At 31.4% G+C, this 23,674-nt stretch overlaps 2 protein-coding genes across 51 annotated transcripts in view; one reads left to right on the forward strand and one right to left on the reverse strand.

The window, feature by feature from the left end:
* The window catches only part of Dscam1 (Down syndrome cell adhesion molecule 1), an 88,616-nt gene extending 67,046 nt beyond the window's left edge, over nucleotides 1-21,570 (forward strand). For 24 of the 50 annotated variants that reach the window (XM_088196171.1, XM_088196172.1, XM_088196164.1 and 21 more), the window contains exons 14-38: nucleotides 457-750; nucleotides 4,665-4,784; nucleotides 4,849-5,022; nucleotides 5,085-5,381; nucleotides 5,452-5,751; nucleotides 5,812-5,920; nucleotides 5,994-6,104; nucleotides 6,386-6,627; nucleotides 6,696-6,851; nucleotides 6,920-7,068; nucleotides 7,176-7,308; nucleotides 8,172-8,441; nucleotides 8,517-8,659; nucleotides 8,733-8,815; nucleotides 8,891-9,067; nucleotides 9,158-9,324; nucleotides 10,101-10,307; nucleotides 11,725-11,895; nucleotides 13,093-13,206; nucleotides 13,760-13,947; nucleotides 15,164-15,274; nucleotides 15,349-15,490; nucleotides 15,553-15,720; nucleotides 16,751-16,811; nucleotides 19,013-21,570. In XM_088196171.1, coding sequence (XP_088052297.1) covers nucleotides 457-750; nucleotides 4,665-4,784; nucleotides 4,849-5,022; nucleotides 5,085-5,381; nucleotides 5,452-5,751; nucleotides 5,812-5,920; nucleotides 5,994-6,104; nucleotides 6,386-6,627; nucleotides 6,696-6,851; nucleotides 6,920-7,068; nucleotides 7,176-7,308; nucleotides 8,172-8,441; nucleotides 8,517-8,659; nucleotides 8,733-8,815; nucleotides 8,891-9,067; nucleotides 9,158-9,324; nucleotides 10,101-10,307; nucleotides 11,725-11,895; nucleotides 13,093-13,206; nucleotides 13,760-13,947; nucleotides 15,164-15,274; nucleotides 15,349-15,490; nucleotides 15,553-15,720; nucleotides 16,751-16,811; nucleotides 19,013-19,088 — 4,163 coding nt within the window. In that variant the 3' untranslated portion in view covers nucleotides 19,089-21,570. Of the gene's footprint in view, nucleotides 1-456; nucleotides 751-915; nucleotides 1,201-1,519; nucleotides 1,802-4,664; nucleotides 4,785-4,848; nucleotides 5,023-5,084; nucleotides 5,382-5,451; nucleotides 5,752-5,811; nucleotides 5,921-5,993; nucleotides 6,105-6,385; nucleotides 6,628-6,695; nucleotides 6,852-6,919; nucleotides 7,069-7,175; nucleotides 7,309-8,171; nucleotides 8,442-8,516; nucleotides 8,660-8,732; nucleotides 8,816-8,890; nucleotides 9,068-9,157; nucleotides 9,325-9,882; nucleotides 10,054-10,100; nucleotides 10,308-11,724; nucleotides 11,896-13,092; nucleotides 13,207-13,759; nucleotides 13,948-15,163; nucleotides 15,275-15,348; nucleotides 15,491-15,552; nucleotides 15,721-16,750; nucleotides 16,968-19,012 lie in introns of all 50 variants that reach the window. The other 26 variants (XM_088196176.1, XM_088196175.1, XM_088196174.1 and 23 more) reach the window with 9 other exon arrangements.
* A 610-nt stretch (nucleotides 21,571-22,180) lies between these two features.
* Nucleotides 22,181-23,436, reverse strand: ATPsyndelta (ATP synthase, delta subunit). Its single transcript, XM_088193981.1, has 6 exons — nucleotides 23,337-23,436; nucleotides 22,900-23,022; nucleotides 22,735-22,825; nucleotides 22,551-22,657; nucleotides 22,387-22,491; nucleotides 22,181-22,313 (listed from the first exon to the last, which is right to left on the reverse strand). Exons 2-6 carry the CDS (start codon nucleotides 23,014-23,016, stop codon nucleotides 22,251-22,253), a joined length of 483 nt encoding a protein of 160 aa, XP_088050107.1. The 5' UTR covers nucleotides 23,017-23,022; nucleotides 23,337-23,436; the 3' UTR covers nucleotides 22,181-22,250.
* Nucleotides 23,437-23,674: the final 238 nt, after the last annotated feature.

Below are 23,674 nucleotides of genomic sequence, written 5' to 3' on the forward strand. Positions count from 1 at the left end.
TATCTATCAATTGCCTCTTATTCGTCCCTCGTTTAAGACTTCGCGTCACAGTAGATAGAAAATTTGTTTGTAATATACTATTTAAACCAAATTAATGTGTGATCGCATCAATAAGAAGATCTTCAAATGAGCTTTTATTTTTCTGTACAATACTTTTTCAAAATGTTTTTTACTTAAGCATTACCAATTCACGATATAATTCAAGACCAACTTATTGTATTACTTTTTTCTAATAACTGCCATGCCAATTACAGTGGTGCAATGATATTAAAATTATGCATTGATAGAAATGGCTTGAATTGAGCTTTATTTTTTCAATAGCATTAGTAATTTATAAAATACAGGCATTTGAAAATCAGATTTTGGGCCATCTTGTACAGCATAAATATATTTATAATGTTTTTAATTTTATTCCGTTTTTTTTATCTTCATGACCTGTATCCTTTTCTTTCTTAGTACGTCCGATAATAATGCCGTTTGCATTCGGTGATATTCCTTCCAATCCTGGGGACGCCGTCCAAGCAACATGTTTGGCCACAAAAGGAGACACTCCCATGAACATCTCATGGACGTTCAGTAGTGACAAAATGGACTCGAACCTTCCAATGGATATCTTGACAACCTCGCTAAGTCCTCGCTCGAGCGCCTTGATGATAAACTCAGTAACGGCCAACCATCAAGGGAATTACACTTGCATTGTCAAAAATAGAGCCGGAAGGATTGAATTCGCAGCAACCCTTATCGTAAATGGCACGTGCGATTTAATAATACAAATGTAACAATTCTGAAAGTCGACGCCGCACTCACTCTAACAAAGTTCGACAATCTTAAATACATAACTCTTAATGTGTGTGTGATTCTCATCTTGCTAATTCTCTACATTTTTCCACCCTTTTCCGACAATTTTATTTGCAGTACTTCCCCGAATTGTACCGTTTATGTTTGAATCTCCGATATTTGCGGGCCAAGCGGCACAGGTAACGTGTCTGGTGGCCGAAGGCGACCAACCGATGGATATAAGTTGGAGCTTCCAAGGCTCTCACACGGGAACGCAAAATGGAATATCGACCAATAAGATTGGCACCAAAACCAGTTTGTTAATGGTTGACCCGGCGAACTCGGATCACAGTGGGAACTATACTTGCACTGTCAGAAATCATGTCGGTGTTATAAATTACACAGCCTCGCTGGAGATACACGGTACAATCAAAGTACATGAAAGCATTTGAATGCTTTTATATAATGGCGCTTTGTAATACATCATGCATGATGCTGTAATTTATAGGAAAGAAGCATCTTGAATAACTCATCAAACGTACAAACGTGTGCGTGAAACGTTAAATGATACTATAACGTGTGCTAGTGGAACGTAATGAATATAAAATATTATTAAAAAACATATATTATAAAGATACAGTGATGTGCAAAATCTTTGAATTTTGCGCTTGACTGTATTTATTTTTAAGCAGTTTATGTGATAGTATGCTCTCTAATCTGTATAATAATCTTTTATACATAGTTCTGCCGGAAATAGAGCCGTTTAGTTTTCACACTCAAGGAGTTAACGATGGAGCATCCACCCGGGTGATGTGCACCATCCTCGGCGATCTCCCACTCGAGATCACTTGGTTGAAAGATAATGAAGTGATACCTGCAAGTGTTAAAATGACACAGCGCGTCGACGATTACACGTCGATATTGATGTTGAAGAAAGTCAGTTTGCACGATGCGGGGAATTACTCATGTGTAGCTTCGAATCAAGCTGGCGAGACCCGCTTTTCGGCCGTGTTGAAAGTCAAGGGTTCGTTTTGCATATAAATAGCAGACTGGCTTAAAATTTTGTTACCGTTTTCTATCCCATCGTTCGTTTTGGGGAGAAGCTGTCCTACCTCTGGACACTTAAATCTGAGAACAATGCTTGCATGTGACACAAAAAACCGAATAACATTTTGTATGCTTATAACTGATGAACAGTTAATGCTCTGAGTATAGATAACAATAAAGAAATATAAATAAAACTCAATTCAACTCCTCTCTATCAATGTATTGTTTTAAAATCATAACACTATTATAATAGATGTAGTAGCTGTTTAAAAATATAAGTACTACAAAAAAGTTTTAATACCTGTATCTCATGAACAGCTAATGTTATTCAAAAAATATAGCTCAAAATAAGTAAAGAGCACAGAAATCTCTTGAACTATTAATGCTATGGATAAAAGATGAAACATTTATAAGTAAATTTAATTGATGTATTATATAATAAGCCAAAACACGTTTTTAAAAGTATACCATAAAACATATCATGTAAAGCCATTTTTATTAAAATAATGCACATAATCAAAAATACGATTCCATTCCCATTATTTTCATGATAAATTCATGAAATATTGACATTTTAATTTTTTTTACTTTTTCAGAATCAAATAGTAAAGTGCTTAAAATTTACAAACTAGAGAATCTATAAAGTGCATTAGAAGAAAAGTTCAAGATGTCATTCTATTGCGTAATTTATCTGCTCCTCTCTATCTACCCGTATATCTCAGTTGCAGATACGTAGATTATATAGTAATGTTACCTAAACAGTTTGTATTATGTGTGATTTCAGACATGACATTTTTATGGGTTCTCTATTTTGTGTTCGATTCATAGGATATCTCTTTAAAGTAAAACTTTATGTAATACTTATTCCAAACAGCTGCACTGCCCGTTACAATAGTGCTATGACTTATGACACTATGAATATGGCATTAGTGGTTCATGAAATATGAGTATTTAATAATAAATTTGGTTTTTTGAACTACCTGTAGGTACTGTCTCCAGGAACAGCTGTATTTGCGTACATTGAAAGAAATATAAAACGTTTTCTATTAAAATTTTCTTTCTGATTTGGGTTTTTATGTTTTATCAAAAACGACAGTCTTCTTTGCTTTTTATCCCTCATTCTATGTCATTCGCAGAAATGCCTCAGACGCTGCCCATGTCTTTCGCCTTTGAGTATGCGTCCCAGGGTGACTACGCTCAGTTGACGTGCGTAGCGACAAAAGGCGACTTTCCACTTAAATTCGAGTGGTTTCTCAACGATAGGCCGATAGGGAGTCCGCTAACGGGAATATCTACCGTCAGCGCTGGCAGACAAACGAGCCTGCTTATCGTACAAAACGTGACCTCTCGCCACGCTGGCTCGTACGAGTGCCGCGTCTCAAACGCAGCCGGCAATTCCGTTTCCACAGCGTTGCTGACTGTCAAGGGTAAATTTTATTTGTGCCATCATCGTTTTATTTATCAGTTAACTAAGCTATTTATTTCTCCCAAATACGGCCAGCAAATGAATAAACAAACAATCGATTCTAATGTCATGCGCGTTCAAGTGCCACTGCATAAAATGTGATCTTAGGGCTCCTTCTTCCACTTCGAATCCTTGTTATTTTTCATTCCATGTATTTGTTTACTATTATTTATTTTATATATATATATATATATATAGTTTTAACCGCATGCAAGCTGTTCGTCTATGAACTTACTGTATTTAGTTTGATTTACTTTTTTCATTGACGCGCTTTTGCGAGAATGCTGACATTGTAAGTTGATAGACAACGTGTGCTTATCAATATTAACATTTCATTCGTTCCGTTTATCTCTCCTTGTCCTATTTGTTTTTATTTTCATTTTATATTATAATTTCACTAACGATAAATTAAATAAATAAAAAATGTGTTCAATAGCAAATATGTATAATTTAGTGATGAGATTTATAGAACATGATTTTTGTTTATTTTGTAGTGATGATGTTTAGTACTAACCATAACTATGTTACTCAATTTTTATAAATTTAATATAAATGTAATAATTTTTATATTAGTGATAATATGGGAAGTGTGGGATTACATAAAGTTTAAAATAGTCAGATTTTTGATCAAAATTAGTACGAAGCTGAATTAAATAAAAAACAATTATAATTCAACGATGAATCAAAATATAATTTAAAACTAAAATTTCAAGTTTTCAAAATTGTTATCTCTCATGTTCATTTTTATTTGTTATTGTATCTACTTAAAGTCAAGTGATACATTGAGATATTGTTATATGAATTATTTAAAAATTGAGTGTCATAGTTAACTAATTATAAAAGTTGAGCTTTTATATGAAAATTAAAAACTATTTTTTTATGAAGTTAAAATTCCGTTAAAATAAAACATTTTTTTTTAAACTAATATTTGTTCATTAAATTAAAGCTGTAAATATATTTCATTTTTTATTGTAAAACATAAAAAACTTAAATAAACATTATATATTTTTTTCATTATAAGCTCAATTTAACTTTTTCAAAAAAGCCATTTCTTTCTTCATTTTAAAAATCAAGTAATAAAATAAAAAATTCAAAGTAGAGAAATATAATTTTTTGAAAAAATAGTAGTCAGGTAAAAAGTTTATTTTTTGTATTATGACTTTAAATCATCATCATTTTAATATTAATTATAATTACTAATGTTTAGTTCTCTCATCTGTCATTTTCTGACTATCAATTTATAGAAAGCACAGTCTCTTTTTTTTAACAATTTTAATGAGTTATAATACAAAAAATAAATTCCAGTAGTGTTTTTGTGAACTTAGACAAAAATTTTAAAACACGACACACACTACAATACCCATTACGTTTTTAGTTCCTCCTCGTTGGATCTTAGAACCTACCGATAAAGCATTTGCTCAAGGTTCTGATGCTCAAGTTGAATGTAAAGCCGATGGTTTCCCCAAGCCTCAAGTCACGTGGAAAAGGGCCGAAGGTTAGTCCTCAATATAAATTATTCAAAAAGATTTTGTAATTCAATATTTATCTTACCAATATAGGAGACACACCCGGCGATTACAAAGACTTAAAACCAAACAATCCTAACATTAAAGTCGAAGATGGTACTCTCTCAATTGCTAACATTCAAAAGGTTAACGAAGGATACTATTTGTGTGAAGCTGTAAACGGAATCGGATCCGGTCTTTCTGCCGTTATCCTCATCAGTGTGCAAGGTAAGCATTTAATTGAATAATTTTATAAAAAATATTGAAAATAATTATGAACTTCATTCCAGCCCCACCTCAATTTGAAATCAAGCAACGGAATCAAACTGCCCGCCGAAGTGAACCGGCCGTACTCCAATGCGAAGCTCGCGGTGAAAAACCTATTGGAATCTTGTGGAACATGAACAACAAGCGATTGGACCCGAAGAGCGATAACCGATACACTATCCGCGAAGAAACCTTACCTACCGGTGTCGTATCCGATCTTTCTATCAAAAGGACTGAACGAGGAGATAGCGCTTTGTTCACTTGTGTCGCCACTAATGCATTCGGATCAGATGACACCAGCATCAATATGATTATCCAAGGTAAAATCGTTGTATACTTGTACTATGATATATGTACATGCATATATGTATTTTTTATGGAATTCTTCAGAGGTACCCGAAGCTCCGTATGGTCTCAAAGTCATCGATAAATCTGGACGTTCAGTACAACTTTCATGGGCAGCGCCTTTCGACGGAAACTCTCCGATCAAGAAGTACCTCATTGAATTCAAACGATCCAAGGGCTCATGGGAAAAAGATATTGATCGCGTACTCGTACCTGGAAGCACAACGGAAGCCGGAGTATTCAGCTTGCACCCTGCTACTACATACCATTTGAGAATCGTCGCTGAGAATGAATTGGGAACATCTGAACCTTCCGATACTGTCACTATCATCACAGCAGAAGAAGGTTTGTACGAAATTTTGATTTATTACAATGAAATATTATTAATTTTTTATATTATTATAGTACCGTCTGCACCTCCGAGCGAATTCAAAGTCGAACCTTTGGATCAACACACTTTGAAGGTTACATGGAAACCACCACCACCACAAGACTGGAACGGAGATATTCAAGGGTAATATTTATTTATGTATATCAGCTATTTACAGTAAATGAAATATGTTTTAACTGCTATTTTATTTAATTAGATACTATGTCGGATACAAATTGGCCTCAGTTGACAATGCTTACGTTTTTGATACTGTTGACATTGCTAAAGAAACAGGAAAAGAACATCATTTGCAAATTGGAAACTTGAAGTAAGTGATTACATATTTTTATAGAAGTACAAATGTGTTTTGGATGCTAGTGATCTAAAATTAATCATAAAATAAGTATTTGTCTTAAATTCCTGTCACATTGAGTGACTTGTTACAAATATATTATTAATTCAAGGCGAATTGGATGACTCATGGAAATTTATAGAATCAATAATATTTCATCCATATTATTGCTAATTTTATAATGAAAGAGTTGCTTATAACCTAAAGTATGAACGTGACTAGAAGATACAACTTATAAAAGTATTTTTTATCTGTAGGACATACACTCAATACTCCGTAGTAGTACAAGCTTTTAACAAAATCGGACCAGGACCTATCTCAGAAGACATCAAAATCTACACTGCAGAAGGCGTACCAAGCGCACCTCCTCATGATTCCCTTTGCACAACACTCACCGCTCAAACAATCCGAGTTTCATGGGTGAGCCCACCTCTTGCTTCAGCTAACGGCGTCATCAAGGGTTACAAAGTTATCTACGGTCCCAGCGACACCTGGTATGGTAGGTATCGCTGTAACTTTGTTAATATTTTAAATTCGATTATATAATTAATACAAAAAAATAAATAGATGAGAAGACAAAGGACACTAAGATTACATCAAGCAGCGAAACTATCTTGCACGGACTGAAGAAATACACAAACTATTCGATGGAAGTTTTGGCCAGCACCTCAGGCGGAGACGGCGTCCGCTCCTCACCGATTCATTGCCAAACTGAACAAGATGGTCTGTATAACTTAATTATATAATTAATATAATATGAAATATGAATTAATTGCTTTGTACGAAAACAGTTCCGGAAGCACCGACAGCTGTTAAATCATTGGTTATGAGCACTGATTCGATTCTCGTTTCATGGAGAGCACCAACTCAACCTAATGGTATTGTTACTCACTACACCGTCTACACACAAATGCAAGGATCTGAACCATACAGCAGCAAGGTAATTAACTTACGATGAAAGAAGTAATGAAAGTTGATTGGTTAACGAATTTCTGTATTTAAAATTTTTCACATCAAGTATAACATTAATTTAAATAATTATTTTAGATACCTGCGTTACAAATGAGCTATTCCGCCACTGATCTTAAACCTGCTCGTTATGACTTCTGGGTAACTGCTTCCACAGTGATCGGAGAAGGACAACCCTCACCGACAGTTTCAACTAGCCCGAATACTAAAGGTATATTATATATTATTTTATATGCAATATTGTATCATTATTAATTCTACCAGTTTTTCTCTTAATTATATTGTATGATTTATGCTTAATTATTTGCTTTGATAAGAATTTGAAAATAATCACATTCTCGCCTCTAAATGTGCTCAATCACATAAATGTGCTAAATGCAGTCACAACCAAATACATCTATTGGACAGTGTTTGTGATTCCAAATTTCTCAGCAGCATAAATAGGGAGTTAGTGTGAGCTGAGGTAATGATAACTTAGATTCAGGGAATTTAAGAATTTAATTGAATAACTGGTAGTTTATTCTTCGTCCATTATCTTGTCAACTGAGTAAAATGAACATGCTGCAACAGGCATCATATCTTGAACCAAACAGTTATTTCGACAATTTTTACATTGATTTGATTTTTTTTAACAAATGTAAAATTATATTTAAAAACATAAAATCAGTATCGGTAAATTATTTTTGAGACTTTAGAACAATTCAGAATCTGACTGAATTATTTATAATTCTGTGATTGATTTCTTTATGGTTCTGCTACTCTTCTTTAGTTGATCTTTGCTTTTTTCTATAAATTTCCCTGGAAAATTCTTCTCTCTTCCCTTCTGGACTGAAACTTCCTAATTAAAATTTTTGGCTTGTGGGAAATGTAGATTCATTTTTCTGCCATTTAAACTTTTTTTCAGTAGCGGTGGTTATTAATTTGTTGTGTCAATTAGATATGATTTGCTATTTTCTGTAGCTCTGAAACAAATTTCCCCAACGTTTTACCCGAGAATGTTTTTTACTCACATCACTACTGATAAATTAACTTTGAAAATTATAGTATAGAAGATAAAATATTTTTGTATTATAGTACCCGCTAAGATTGCTTCCTTCGATGACTCATTCACCGCAACATACAAAGAAGACGTTAAACTGCCTTGCCTCGCCGTCGGTGTCCCACAACCAGATATTTCATGGAAAGTCAAGGGAGCTCCATTGGAAACTTCAGATCGCGTAAGACAATTGCCTGATGGTTCTCTCTTGATCGCCGGTGTTAACAGAGACGATGCTGGAGATTATACCTGCCAAGTGGAGAATCAATTCGGAACCGATATTGTAACTCATAAACTCACTGTTCACGGTTAGTATTTTATCATTATTTTTTTAAAATTACTATATTAATGAGTGTATTAAAAATATATTTATATTTATTTAGCGCCACCATTCCCACCGACTTTGACTCTTGGCTCCAGCAGCGTCTCTTCGTTGTCGCTCCGACTTCGACCAGTCAACGCAACACCTACTCATGGATACACCATTCATTACAAACAAGAATTTGGAGATTGGGAAACTGTTCAAGTAATTATTTAACTATATCATTGGATATAGTAGATTATTATCAATTAATTAATATTATGTTAAATTAATTTAGGTATCAAACACGGCGACTAGCTATACATTGGAAAATCTGTATTGCGGCTCAAGATATCAAGTTTATGTTACTGCTTATAATGGGTAAGTTTTAATGGTTCGGTTATTAAATAATAGATAAGCACTATAGATATTATTTAATATATTTTGTTTGAGTAGAATCGGAACCGGAGAAGGTAGCGATGTTCTTAATGCCCGCACTCGAGGCTCAAAGCCAATTGTACCACGAGCAGTTGATTTCATGGAAGTGTCCAGCGGAAGTGTGACTTTACATTTGAAACAATGGCAAGACGGCGGATGCCCAATGACTCATTTCGTTGTTGAAAGCAAGAAGAAGTAATATTTTTATATATTTATTTTAAATAAACTATTTATGTATGTATTCTCAATAGTATGATATGCTGATTTTTATATTTATTATTTTAGGGGTGCGACTGAATGGAATCAGATTTCTAACAGCGTTAAACCCGGCGGTAACTTTGTCGTTCTTGATTTGGAACCAGCGACTTGGTATTTGTTGAGAATCACTGCCCATAATAACGCCGGATTCAACGTTGCTGAATATGAATTTGCGACTCTCACTGTAACAGGAGGTGAAAAATAATATGATTTATGTAAATACATTGGGTTGATGCATAAGTTTTAAAATATTTTATTTTTATAAATTGGTTCCCCGGATCGAATTTTGCTATATGTACAAACGAGTGCTTTATTTGCATCTCTACCTTACACATTAAACAAATTTTTGGTTGCCACTGTCATGTTATTGTCTTATGAATTTCGTATAGACTAAACAATATCTTCATACAAAAATAAATGAGTTTTTGTTGGCAAAACCAAAAGTAAATTAATAGTGACAGAAAATTATTTTTGCAGAAGAAACTATATTATAATGTGAAAAAAAAGATATGCCAAAGAAAATGGCAAAATTTCTAATATTTGGCTTCATCGATTCAAGCAACGGGACTTTTGACAGATTATTATTTCTTGTAGATAGGTGTTAACTTATTTGTTAAATTCATTCATACCGATCATAAAGCCAAATCGTAAAATTCCACACATGTTCATTATTTGTTCAGAAACTTATGATTTCGTTGATGTCAAAAGTCTGGCTTTAATCGGTAAACTAATACGGTGTGAATGAATTTCAGGTACGGTAGCACCTGTCCGAGACCCTCCCTCGATAACGGCTGAGGATGCGATCAAACTAATATTGGCCAATCTCGGCACGATCGTGCCGATCGTGGCTGCCGTTGTTGTCATCATCGTCGCTATCATTGTGATATGCGTTGTGCGCGGCGGATCGAGAGTAGAGCTTAAAGGTTATTATGAGACTCTCAAACATCTCTATGTTTTTCTTCCAAAATAGGTACAGTCGCACCTCTACCGGGCGGCAGCATCACCGGAATATCCAGTGCAGAGATACCACCCTGGCTGAAGGCCTGGCTGGAACCCGACGTACTCGTGCCCATTTTGGCAACTATAGTTGTTTTGATCGTCGGTATTGTTGTGATTTGTGTAACTTTAGCGAGAAGGCATCAACCGCATCGTCTCCGAGGTCAGAAGGACGTGTATTGTATGTATACTCTGTGGCATGGCGCCTGCGAGCTTTCTTATTTTCTTATCTCATACATTTTTGCCACACAATTTTTTTAATAAATTATAGATTTAATATTGTTTGGCAAAAATATCATTGACAATTAAAGTATTTTAATAATTGAACAAAGACTTGAAATTAAACAAATTATGCTACTTTCATTGTCAATATTCATATTAAAAATCATATTGAAGGTTGTATAAATACTTTAAATCATAAAGTAAAGCAATAAGCTCTTTTATTGAAATTGTATTGATTATTTATGGATTCTGTAATTATCTAGAATATATTATAAATATTTTTTAACTCTTAATTTACTGTACAAAAAGGTACAAAAGAACAATTTTTACATAGTATCCATGGCTTTCAATGCAAGTTTTCCAGCACTTCGTTTGAACACCCATCTTCTGGAGTAATCCCAAAGAGTAAAAATTACTACTTTTGAAGGGGCATTGTTATTTTACAACAAAACACATATACTTAAAAGTTTTTCTCTTTGATTCGATTGCATACTGCATATATCATACTGCTAACTTTGTCTCTTTTGGACATGGTGTTCCAAAATTATTGCTCATACCAAAATAAAGTCAGGTTAATCTTTTATACTAGATGGTATGATGCTATTTCTTGCTAGCTCACTTAGTTTTCAGCTAGTGATAGTTATCCCAGGTTTTATTCAGTTGTTTTTATCTTACGATTCAGTGTGCCTGACCTGGTAAAAAAAGTCTGCTAGAAAACTCATCATTTCGAAACTTTCTAATCTAATTTCTAGTGTCAGACATTACTTTTTTAATGAATTTTAATGATGTTATTTTACTGGGTTGGTATACATAAATTTATAAAAATATTTATACATCCTTCAAGCTATCGATCTATAATTGTGTTATAACTGATTTATAATAATTTTAAGCAACATGGCTGAAGGTAGACGTTCAATGTTATTACAATCTACTGTTAAATGTTTTCATGCAAATCTTCTTCACAACTTCAAATTGTTCATCATCATCATCAAAAATATTTTCTTCATGTGTTAACTTTCAGTTTAACTTTTCTGTGTCGGTTCTTTTAATTGAATGCATCTTTATTTTATACTTTACATTTTCTCTGATGCATTATGCTCTTTAGATGCATTTTTTTATATAATTGTGTAATTTTATGTATAATTTACAATAACCACTAGTCAGATTTTTTATGGAATACTTACGAATAGCCTTGAAATTTCTTTTTAAAAATTAAAATCTCAGTTGACTTCTTCATATAATTTGCATGAATTTAATTAATGTGAATTAGTATCTAAATATATACAATACTTATAATAATGAAATATAATAAATATTTAATATATTATAATAAATAGTCACATTGCATTTCTTAATTAATACAATATTATTTGCAGATGATGTTGTTTACAATCAATCGATGATGAATCCTGCTGGAACTCTCGACAAGCGCCGACCATCTCTACGAGATGAGCTCGGTTACATTGCGCCACCGAACCGTAAATTGCCCCCTGTCCCAGGATCAAACTACAACACTTGCGATAGAATCAAACGCGGCACTGTAATTGGTAAGTTTCACATATTGATGCTACTTGAATAAAAAATTGCTAGATTTACTAAATAGTTAATAATATAATGTGTCAAATTTCAAAGAAAGAGGTTAAATGTGTTCAATGTTGTATTTTGCAAATGTGTGTGAATCATTCGTTCGTTTATCTATTATATAGTTAAAAGTTCACTTTGCTGATTGAGGGAACTTCATCATAAGGTAATCAGCATGTGTCTATTATTTAAAGAAGATAGTGTATTCTAATATTTACTGAGATATCTTCTCAAAATAATAGACAAGTATTATTGTTCCATTGAGTGATTGAAAATTGTAATTTTTCGTGTGTCATCAATGTTCGACTCATTCATACGCTTTCCATCAATGATTATGTTCATTTAGAACTATTGATAAAATAGTATTAATTAAAAAATATTTTATTCATTGCTTAAATCACCATCATTTGTATATATTAGAAAAGTACAAAAGCAATAGTTACATATTTTTGAGTCAAGGGTTGTTGTTTTTGTATTTAATCATTCATATCAGCAGTTACCAAAATCGATAGTCACGAAAAGTTTACGGCATCATATTCACAATAAATAACATTTGTGGAATAAAATTAATATATCAAATAAAAATAATATATCCCTATGTTATGAAGGTCATTCATTAAAAAAGTGAGTCACTGGCAAAAAAGTTTAGAGACTATTGGTTCATATCATAAATCAATCAATTTGTAAAGTCAATAAGAAAATTTTTACGGTAAAAATTATTTTATGTCAATTAAATTAGTCCATTTAAAATATGTTCCAATATAAGAAATATAAGATAATTTTTATTAATTTATTTTATTGAAGAAGAATATTAATCTGAATTTACATTTTCTTATTATTACATGTTGTTTTGTTGTTTCAAATGATCATAAATTCATATTATCAATCATATGGCTGTTGATATCATCTCATTTTATAAATAAGATAATGCACATTTTTATGATATGCCCTCATCTGCATTAAATTCATAAATAACCGCTTAATTTTTATATTTCTTACTGCAAAATTATTTACACATTTATTTCTTTTACTATAAAAGTGTTTATTTTCCCGTGAAGACTTAATTTTTTTATAGATGATTGTATATGGATATGTAGTCATCTGTATTATTGTGTTGGAATGTTTGTCTTCCATTTTTGTTGCTCTCATTACTGTAACATTAGGTAACTCAATGCGGTCGCCACATTCGACATGGGATCCTCGCCGTCATCAATATGAAGACCTCAGAAATTCGGGAAGACATAGGAGAGGTCCTTCAGTTGACACTTGTGGGAAAGGTATTGATAAAATTGATTCTATAAAAAACTGAAATAAATATACAAATGCAAAAATAATAAATTTCAATTACTAACCATTTAACGGTGAGTATTAAAATTATTTGTTATATACATATATAATTGTGTTGTCAATGTTCGATTTAGTACTTAGAGTTTCAGGTATTATATGAAGCATTGGGAATATTAAGGACTAACTCAACAAATGCATATTTGCATGTTTCGATATAATCATCTATAAAGCATGAATCCAGTTATCAACATGGCCATAATTTTCATCATTAAATTTGGGTTATTGAGTGGTGGGAGTATGTAAGATCTTGCATTGTGTGTATCACGTAATGTAACTGCAATGCAAGATTGTTTATTATTACGTATCTAGGAATTGACTTTTTACTATAATGCCTTTCGTGAGTTGAAAAGTTTTATCATGAAATAAAACAAACGACAACTTGTTGAATCTGTCCCTAATATTCTCAACGCTTAATAAAATGTGTAGATATTTATGTGATTTAATTTTAGGCGTGTTTTAAATAGTTTGTGTTGTTTATTTCAGCTGGAATGGAAGACGAGATTTGCCCCTATGCAACTTTCCACCTTTTAGGCTTCAGAGAAGAAATGGATCCCGCTAAAGCCGGTCTTAATTTCCAAACATTCCCGAATGGATTACCTCATGCTGGAACAATGGGACCACCACACCACAACTCTCACAATATTCACTCTCGCTCTGGCTCACAAAGCATGGTAATTAGCCTTAATATAAAATAATCACTGAAAAATAATGATACTAGAGATCTGTATTTATCTATAGATTAGGTACTAATAGTTGTGAATAACATCAATTGATTTAATATTTTGTTAAAAAATATTATAGACAAATATTAAAAAATTTGCTGCAAATCATTGTAAGTTCATTGTTAATCTTTCAAGATTTGATGCCTAGTGGTGTTACTTATTCAGCTAGTTAGACGCTGAAAGATCTGTTTGTTATACATGTGGTTTTATTGCATAAATTATTTAAGTAATTCAGGTGCTAATATCGGACAGTAGAATATAGGTTGATTAAAACAGTCGCTGCATGTGGATGATACCGATATAGAGCAGTCCTTGCAGTATTGCTGTTAAAGTGGCTGTCCTTGAAGAAGTCCTTAATGGTGTTTGTTGAAATGTGTGAGTGTGCGCTGAAGTGAGTATTTGGTCTCTAATCTCTACTCTTGCTGATCTGCCCGTGGCGCTATTCTCCCTTTAATGAAAAGTGTCGAGCCTTTCATATATTTTCTCACAGAAGCTTGTATGAATGAGAAAAATAGCTTATTTAGACCAATGAATGTATTGCCTCTAATGAAGCACGTTTCCCGGGTGGTTCTTTATAAGCGAAACCATTGTCACATTGATTTTTACGTGGTTTATGAATGAAAACTTCTTCAGTCTTTAAAATATCACTAAAGAAATTTCTTTCCACTGTAAGCAAGCCGTTTTAACTGAAAGTATATGTTGGGTTGATACAAATAATATTTGACATATCATCTTTTCGTAATGGATCTGCAATGGTGACAGCTTCATGGTTGCTTTATCACTTTCAAATCTATTATCTTCTGGAGGTGAATCAATATTGTTGTTATTTATATCCGAGAATTCTTGAATGTGTGAGTACATGTTTTGGTCAATATTGAAAATCTTAATAAACATATCGCGATATTATGCTTTTACTCTCAACTTTTCCCTGGTCTTAGTAAACAGGAAAATATAATACTACTATTTTTTAGATTCAGCTATATTAGTTTGTGGACGATGTGCTCTAACACATCGTCCACATATTTTGAGATAAATATAGTTGACCCCTTTACTGTATTTTTTTACATATTTTTTTTATGAATAATCTTGGGTTTTAGAAATTTAACAAATAAAAATGTATAATTGTTATACCAGTGAATTTGTATTCTTATTATATTTATTACAGCCCCGTCAGAATAATAGATATGCCCGCAAGAACTCACAAGGAGGAACCTCCATTTACACACCGGGACCTGAATATGATGACCCAGCTAACTGCGCCGAAGAAGATCAATACGTAATACATAGTCAATCATTAGCACAAAACATATTTTATATAAAAAATATATTTAATATTATAATGTTATTTAGCGCAACCGTTATTCTCGACCAACATATGGACGTGTCGGCGGACCCGAATACGATGATCCTGCATCTTGCGCCCCTGAAGACGATCAATACACCGGACAATATGGAACTCCCTATGAACATTATGGTTCTCGACCTAGCTTTGGTATTTATAGTAAAAGTGATTTCATATTTCATGCGAGCGTATGATATTGAACGATTTCATAGCTGGCTCCGGACGCAACTTGAATGCATCTCCCGAACCTCCACCACCGCCACCACGTAACCAGCACCCGGCCGCTAACGGAGCCGATGGAAACGGATCCTCGTTTAACGATTCCAAAGATTCTAACGAGATCTCTGAAGCTGAATGCGATCAACCCCGTGCCATTTCAGGTATACTCAAAGGGCTTATATTCGGGTAACGAAATTTTAGTCATTCGGGTGCTTAAACCCAAATCATGTTACTATCTTGTGATGTGAATTAACAAAGTGGGTTTAATATTAATTGTTAAACTATTTGTGACTAAACTTTTTAAATATCTTGATAACAAATTTTATTTCTCGTTCTCGATAAGATCGCATGGTATCTTGGATTATTCTATTTATGGAAAACTGCATCGAACATGTGTTGATTCATTATTTTATAAATCAATATCTTTGTGTTATGTTTAAAATATTCGAGTTATGCTTGTATTATAGAAGAAAAAAATACTGAAATTTCCAATTTTAGTCAAATTGCTATAGTTGGGAATTCTCTGTATGATGATTTAATCTTTTAAAGCTTAATTCATTAGTTCACATATTGCAAAGCTTTTTTCCTTTTAATTTTTACTTATAGTCAATCGTACATAAGTTGTTTGAAAAGTTTCTGAATCTATTGAAAAGCATGTAAAACAATGCAAATCATTTTAAGCTACTGCTGTGACTTTGTGTTTCATGCCCGATTCGTACTGCTATTTGTCGGCTTCTCTTCAAATTATATGGAACACTGCTGCTAATTTACAGAACTATAGAGCTGTGTATTGTATTTTTATCGCCTAGTACTTAATCACGAATATTGTATAATTCATTTTATTTAAAAGTAAGTAAACGTGACTTATATCGATTCTAGATCACTCTATACATCACAAATAAGTATAAAAATATAAGTTTGGAAACTTTTTGGATAGCTCATCTTACAACAATTTAGTTAAAAATCTTTAATTGCAATATACACCTAATTTCTATTATTTTTTATATTTTAATGATTTTAGCGTTGAGAGCCTTTAAGTTTAATATTTTTTAAAATAATTTTATATTATTTGCGAAAGGTTTATTTTTGTTTACGACGGGCGGTAAGTACAGTAGTTTCTATTAAGTTTACTTATTTGTAATTTAGTGATGTTATGATATTGTCTTGTGACGTCATGTGTTGTAATTGCAGTTAGAGCACACAATACCAAGGATGGCATGACCACCGAGGAAATGAGAAAACTCATTGAAAGGTCAGTCATCGATGACAACCTTTCTATTAATAAATTTTCTCACTAATGATCAATTTGTCGTATTATTAACAAACAAACAACAATTTAAAAATACGATGATAATAAAATAGTCCATCACAACTTGTAATACGGCAATATTGATCATTTAATTTTCAGGTATTTTTATTTTATTTTATTTATTTTTTTATGATTTGTTTATTTATTCACACTTAATCGAGGTTACACTGTAATGATTTATATTAACACAATTTTGATTGTACCTCGATTCACATAAGTACCGATAATTATTTTAATGCTCCGTTAGCATGATCATTAACTATGTAATAAATATTGATTACATGTTGAATATGTCAAGTGTTTTTTGTCATATTGTATATGATCTTATGTTTGGTTTCATGCCAAACCGTTTACAGGAAACCGTAAGTTTGATCTTCTTGCATGGTAGTTTAGAAATCAATGTTTAACAAATATCGCTTGAACTAACGCTTTTATATTTGAGTGAAGTAGTATTGGAAATAAGTTAATTGTCCCTATAAAGTAAATTTATGATATAAATTGAAAGTGCATGCATTTAAAAATGTGATCGAAAAGCTTCCACATCAATGTTAGACATGTCTTCATGTTTATTTCCAAATGCTTAAGAAGCTTATATGTTGAGCATATTGCTGTAAATAAATAATCACACAAACAAAGATATAATTTGCACATTCTGTACATATGTTAATAAATTCATAGGATGTTATTACCTGCTAAAAATAGTAGGCAATTTACTTTGTAATATAAACTGTGCCAGAAATTTTACCATTTTAAATTTATGCTAATAACCTACATGACGCTAAAATTGCAATGTTTCAGACATAAAAACGTATTTTTTAAAACTCGTGAAATTAGTATAACCTTTTTAGTAACAAGTCAATAAATATGAATTTATAATGGAAATAATGTATTTTTTAAATCGTTATGAGAATCATTGACATTATTTTTTATTGCACACTGACAGTTTTATGAGCTAGACATAAACCTTTATTGACTATGGAACATTATTAGAAAAAAATGTTTATCCACCAGCCACTAGTCATGATGCCATTTAGAGGTCTAAAAAATTTGTGTACTAAACAAATAATCCTTTAAAATTGTTATTTTTCAATATATTACTTGCCAAATAAAAATTTATATACCAACTTTCCTGATATGTAATCATTTATTGTATTTTAATTAAAACAAATTAAACTCACATGAATAAACTTTTTACTCAGTATTTAAAATGCAAATATAAATTAAGCATTAGCAGTCAGGCGATTCATATGCTTGACAAAAAAAATAAGTACGTCATTGCGAATTGAACGAAGGACACAAAGATCTCATCCACGTCTTTAGAACATATCCAGTGCTGAACACCAAAGTCTTATCTTTCAATTGCACTTCAAGAGCTCTATTTGTCCAAAAATCAATAAGATTTTCATCATCTGACATTTTTGGCTGATTGTGAGAATATTTTTAGATCTCCAGCGGCAAAATATTTACCAAACGATTCTAATAAAATTTCCAGATGAGTCAATTTCTTCACCCACAGTGGGAGTTATTCGTAACTCAATCAATGACGAATTCACTCAACATTATCAACTATCTCTTCAAGTCTATATATTGACTCATCTGCGGCTATTTTATGGTATTAAAATGTCATAGAAATATCGCAACATTTATATAAATTAAAGACCAGTAATCTGTGTCATCAAATATCATATAATAGATAGTAAATTATTATTTGCCCCCAAACCTCGAATGTTTGTAAATCTAATCTTGTGTACTTACTCTACTATATTTTGTACTTCTAAACCTTGCAATTATTATATCATAAAAATAAAATATATACTTGCATGTATACTAAAATTGATTAAAAAAAATATTGTATAAATATATTATTTACGCCCTATCTGAGAATTTTCGTTTATGTTCAATACATAAATTGTTACAAGGTATATAGCTTTTCCCTTTTATTTTATAAGGCTTTTCCCTGAACAACTCCATAAAAAAAGTTGCATGACTGATAATAAAACACTATTTCCAATACCACTGCTTTACTAAGAACAAAATATATGCATGCTCTTACTAAATAAAATTTACAATCTTTCAGACTATAATTCCACCGTCGCCAATGAACTGTGGCCAATTATTTATATGTGCTAATGTATGATTGACAGAAACGAAGCAGCAGGCCCCCACCAACAACACCAAGGCGGCAGGGGACTCACAACCTACGATACTGTGGCAGTGTAATCTGTAAGACAGAAATCGACATCATGCACAAGAGTATGCCGCTAGCCAAAGTCAGCGCTCGACAACCGACTCGTGTCTAACATGACGTCGTTTATGCCACTTTTTTTTATTATTATATATTATACACCGTAATTTTTTACTAAATTTTCCTTTTATGTGCAACGATTTTAACGTGTACCACATATTTATATATATATATATATTTTTTTTTCAAAGCAAAATTTCATTTTGATATACTAGTTATAGCTATAATATTACGATATTAATATATACATATATATAACAAAATATTCATATTTACTCTTCTATTTCACTAGCAAAAAATATGTAGACATCTAAGGTATTTAATGTGCGTTTTAAAGATTTTTCTCCAGGTTAGACGTTTGCCGTAAGAAAGCTCAATTTAAGTTTTTATTATGTGTTTTTGTTTCAATCTGTTCTTTTTACATGTTTACGATATATATACGAAATGGTTGTGTGCGGCTTTCCGAAAGCAATATTGTTTTAAATTTGCACTTAGTTATCCTTTCGTTCTCACATTTGTGGCATATTTGAGATTTAGCGCAACTCGAACTGAAAGTTGTGCCATAGTTATTATGACATTTTGTTGAAGGCGGTCCAGCCGCTTTCGAGTCATGTACATATATAATTTTAGTTCAGTTTCAGTCGCAAAACAGCAAAGTTTTGTTCGGCCGGGCCGTCGTTGATTATTTTTTTCTTATGAGTTGATTTATCAACGTAAACGTGGAACGTTTAATTGTAAATTTTCGACCGTATGTAAATATAATTTCTGTAATTTTTTGTCGTCTTAAAAAACGCTTAATTTTTCATTAAAAAAAATTAAGCTTAACTTTGAACATGTGATATTTTCATCCCAATTTTTTTTTTTAATAGATAAAATTAAAAACATTGTATAATTCCTATTATAAGTTATTATCATTGACAATGAAAAATAATGAGTTTTTTAATATTGTAATTATTATTACGAATGCATTTTTAATTATTTTAACGTATTAATTTAAAAGTATTAATTTCTATTCGTATGAAATATATATTATTATATTAGGATAATGAATGTAGCAACATAATACTTAATCAATATTATGCGTAGAATTAAATAGTTATTGATCAATTAAAAAATCTCATCTAATCAAAGAGTAAGGTTAAAAATTGTGATTTTAAAATTGTAGTTGATGGTTTTTGATTTAAATATTACGTTAAGGGTTCAAATATAAACTGGATTGTACCGAAACACTGAAATGGTATACCTTTCTATCGACGAATACAATACGGTATTGTACCTTGAAACATTTTTTACATTTATATAGAAGATATTATTGTTAATCTTATGACTACAAAATATACTAATTATTTTATAAAAAAAGCATAAAACCTACCACCACTCAACTAGTAGTAAAAATAGTGGTAGAGCTTTAATTTTATATACTTATTTGGAACAGTTTAAAATTCCATCTCGATTACTAATAAAACCTATTAAGATCCTATCTATAATGTCTCTCAAAATAAATCCAGTTTATATTTGAACTCATAAGGACGTCATAATATATTATACTATCGACTTAAAATTAAATTGTCTTGATCTGTTGGCATTTTCTCTTTAAAAAATGAATAACGTTTAGCAGTAATTCAATATATTATAAACTAATGAACGTAGAGAAAATTTTACTCGATAATACTTAGCTGAAGCCAGATCAAGATGAGAAAAATGTAACGCATACATAGGTGGTTTTATCATCAGGTTACCTAATCGGATACGACGGGACGGGGTATCTTATATATTTGACGATCCCACGAGAATTAACAAGTCTGAAGTGAATTGCTCCATGTTTAGCTTGTTAAAGAGAGATAATGGACGAGGTTTATTATTGTAATTTGAAGCTGTTCTATTTCAAAATTATCGTATATCTGATAAAGGATATATGTAGCGATACTAATTAATCATTAAGTCTTATATTATTATAAAAATATTTGTCAAATATACACAAATTAAATGTTTTTCAATGAGTGTTTTGTCGTAGAATAACTAAGGAGCTTGCTTTTAACCATACTATATCGATGTTTTTTTTTATTTAAAATTGAATTTTCTACTAATATTTATTATGTATACGTATGTATCGCCCTTGTTTTATTGTGTATCTTTTTTGTATAAAATAATGTACGTCGACTATTACATTTATATATTGGTATATGTTCGTTGATATTGTCAAGTCTCTTTTGTAACGATTGTATTTTTTTAGAAAGCACTTTGGATACGTGATATCTGAGGCATGTCTAAAACATTGCTCAATATTATACGATACGATGTGTGAGCGATTCAATTGGTTTGCAACCGACGAACATCACGCCGTGTCAATGATGAACCATTTTTACGTTAGTACGGTATTTCTCTATCCTCATTATTTGTACCAAAGTGTTTTGTAAACCTAATTTATGCCAATAAATCAATTAAATATTAAAAGTTGTAATTCGTTTTAATTTTTTACCCACCAAGTTCATCTATTATTTCTTCAGTAAGACAGAATATTAGATGTGTAATTTTTTATTATAAAATATGCAGAAATATAGAAAAAATGAGCCTACTAGTACTAGTTTTTTAAAATGAGCCTAATTGTACATAAAATACGATTTTTTAATTTTTAATACAAACATTTTGTAAATCCTTATTCACATTAGAAAGCATTTTTGAAAAATATAAAAAAACCTGATTTGAGTTGTAATATCAAATTAAAAACGACGAATATTGATATGTTTAAATTCACAAATTAAAGCAACTTGAGCAATAAGATTTTTTTAACTAATCTAATACAGGAAGTTAAAATGCTTGTAATATTCCGTTCTGAATGATTTTTGTAAGTGCTTTATTAGTCTATAGGAAATATTATTAGAATTTTAACATATTACATGTTTGACGGTTATAAATAATGTAACTTAAGCTCGTAAAAACGTGTGAACGTAATTCATACTTTTTAAAAATTATTTTGGTAGTATGAAAAAGTCACTTTTTATCAAAAACATTCTTTGAAAAATACAGACCATAATGTGTTAATAAAATGTCTCATAATAAAACAATATTGTTTTAGAATTTTAAATTATATTTTTTTAGTATACACTATAATTATTATATAACAAATATATTACATCTTAAGCGGTCGCTTTGACTATTTCCTCTGCGACTTCTACGGCAATAGCCGCTTCCGCCTTGGCCTGTATCACAAAAATAAAAATAAAATTTATATATGTATCATTAAACCATAACTTAATTTAAATATAATATTACCATGTCAGTGGATGCTGAGCTCATTTCTTGTTGAGCTTTGATTAGAACCTCTTGAGCTGCAGATCGGTCGAGGCTATCCAACACATGAGCTTCTTCGGCTAAAACCTATGAGCAACAAAATATTAAACTGTTTGTATACACAAATAAATAAACAATATAAATACCTGGACTGAGGAATCTTCGTTGATTGTGATAGTTCCTGACGAAACAAAGATTTTATTCACTTTACCGTCGCTCTCGTAAACGGTAACGACACCGGGTTTCAAAACAGCTGCAATATATATAGATATTTTTAGTAATACATTATCAATACATGACTAGTGATTGATTAAAAATATTTATTCAAACCTAAAGTTGGTACGTGTTTTGGTAAAATACCAAAAGAACCACTGAAAGATGGCACATCAACTTGTTTAATATTTGCCTTATCGTAGAAGACCTTTCAAACAATAAAAAAATATGGATTAAAGAGAAACAGTAAGGTATCTATGTACTAAATGATCCTTGTAATACCTGATTTGCTGCTGCAAACGTGAATGACATATCATCTGCATAGTTGCGCTTTTGGATTGCGCGGAGAGCGCCAGAGCGGTTGCTCAAAAGGCGGACGCTTCGTAGTGCAAATGCCATTTTGTTCTGAAACATATTTGGTTCATTTCATTATATATAACTATAATATGGTATAAAAGTATGAAATGATACTTCTAGTACATAATTTTAGTTGAGTAAATACACATTTACATGTAAAATGTGTTTTATAGTTTAGTTTTATTGCTTTTTAAACCCAAAACATATTTCATTATTCAGCAACCTTTATTATGTAATAAAAGTGAGGTTATGTACGTAGACGATAATATAATTCTATAACGCGTATGGATAGCTTTCGTTTCAGTGTAAGACGATGTTTGAGTTACAGTTATAGAATTAAATATGACATTACTAATTTTTACCTAGCAGCAGCCGGCAAGAGACGAAAGTACGAAAACAGTAATACCAACTGCACGGAAAAATGTCAATTTCTTCCAAGATGTTATTGTCTATGGCTTATCGTGCGCATTTTGTCTATTAATTGTGGAAAAATATATTTCTAATTAAAACCGAAGTACTGTTGCCTATCAATTTTATTAAATTAAAAATGACTAAATAGAATATTTAATTAGCATTTTACAGTAGATGGGGTAATATTGTATATTAATTACGAAATTTGTGTGCGTATTATTTATTTGGCTATAAACTAATTATTATTATTTATTCTTAGTTAATTATTTATTTAAATTTATTAAAAAAA

The sequence above is a fragment of the Plectrocnemia conspersa genome, unplaced genomic scaffold (assembly GCF_051122295.1).
Source record: "Plectrocnemia conspersa isolate PC_06_02 unplaced genomic scaffold, ASM5112229v1 ptg000010l, whole genome shotgun sequence".
NCBI classification, from domain to species: domain Eukaryota; kingdom Metazoa; phylum Arthropoda; class Insecta; order Trichoptera; family Polycentropodidae; genus Plectrocnemia; species Plectrocnemia conspersa.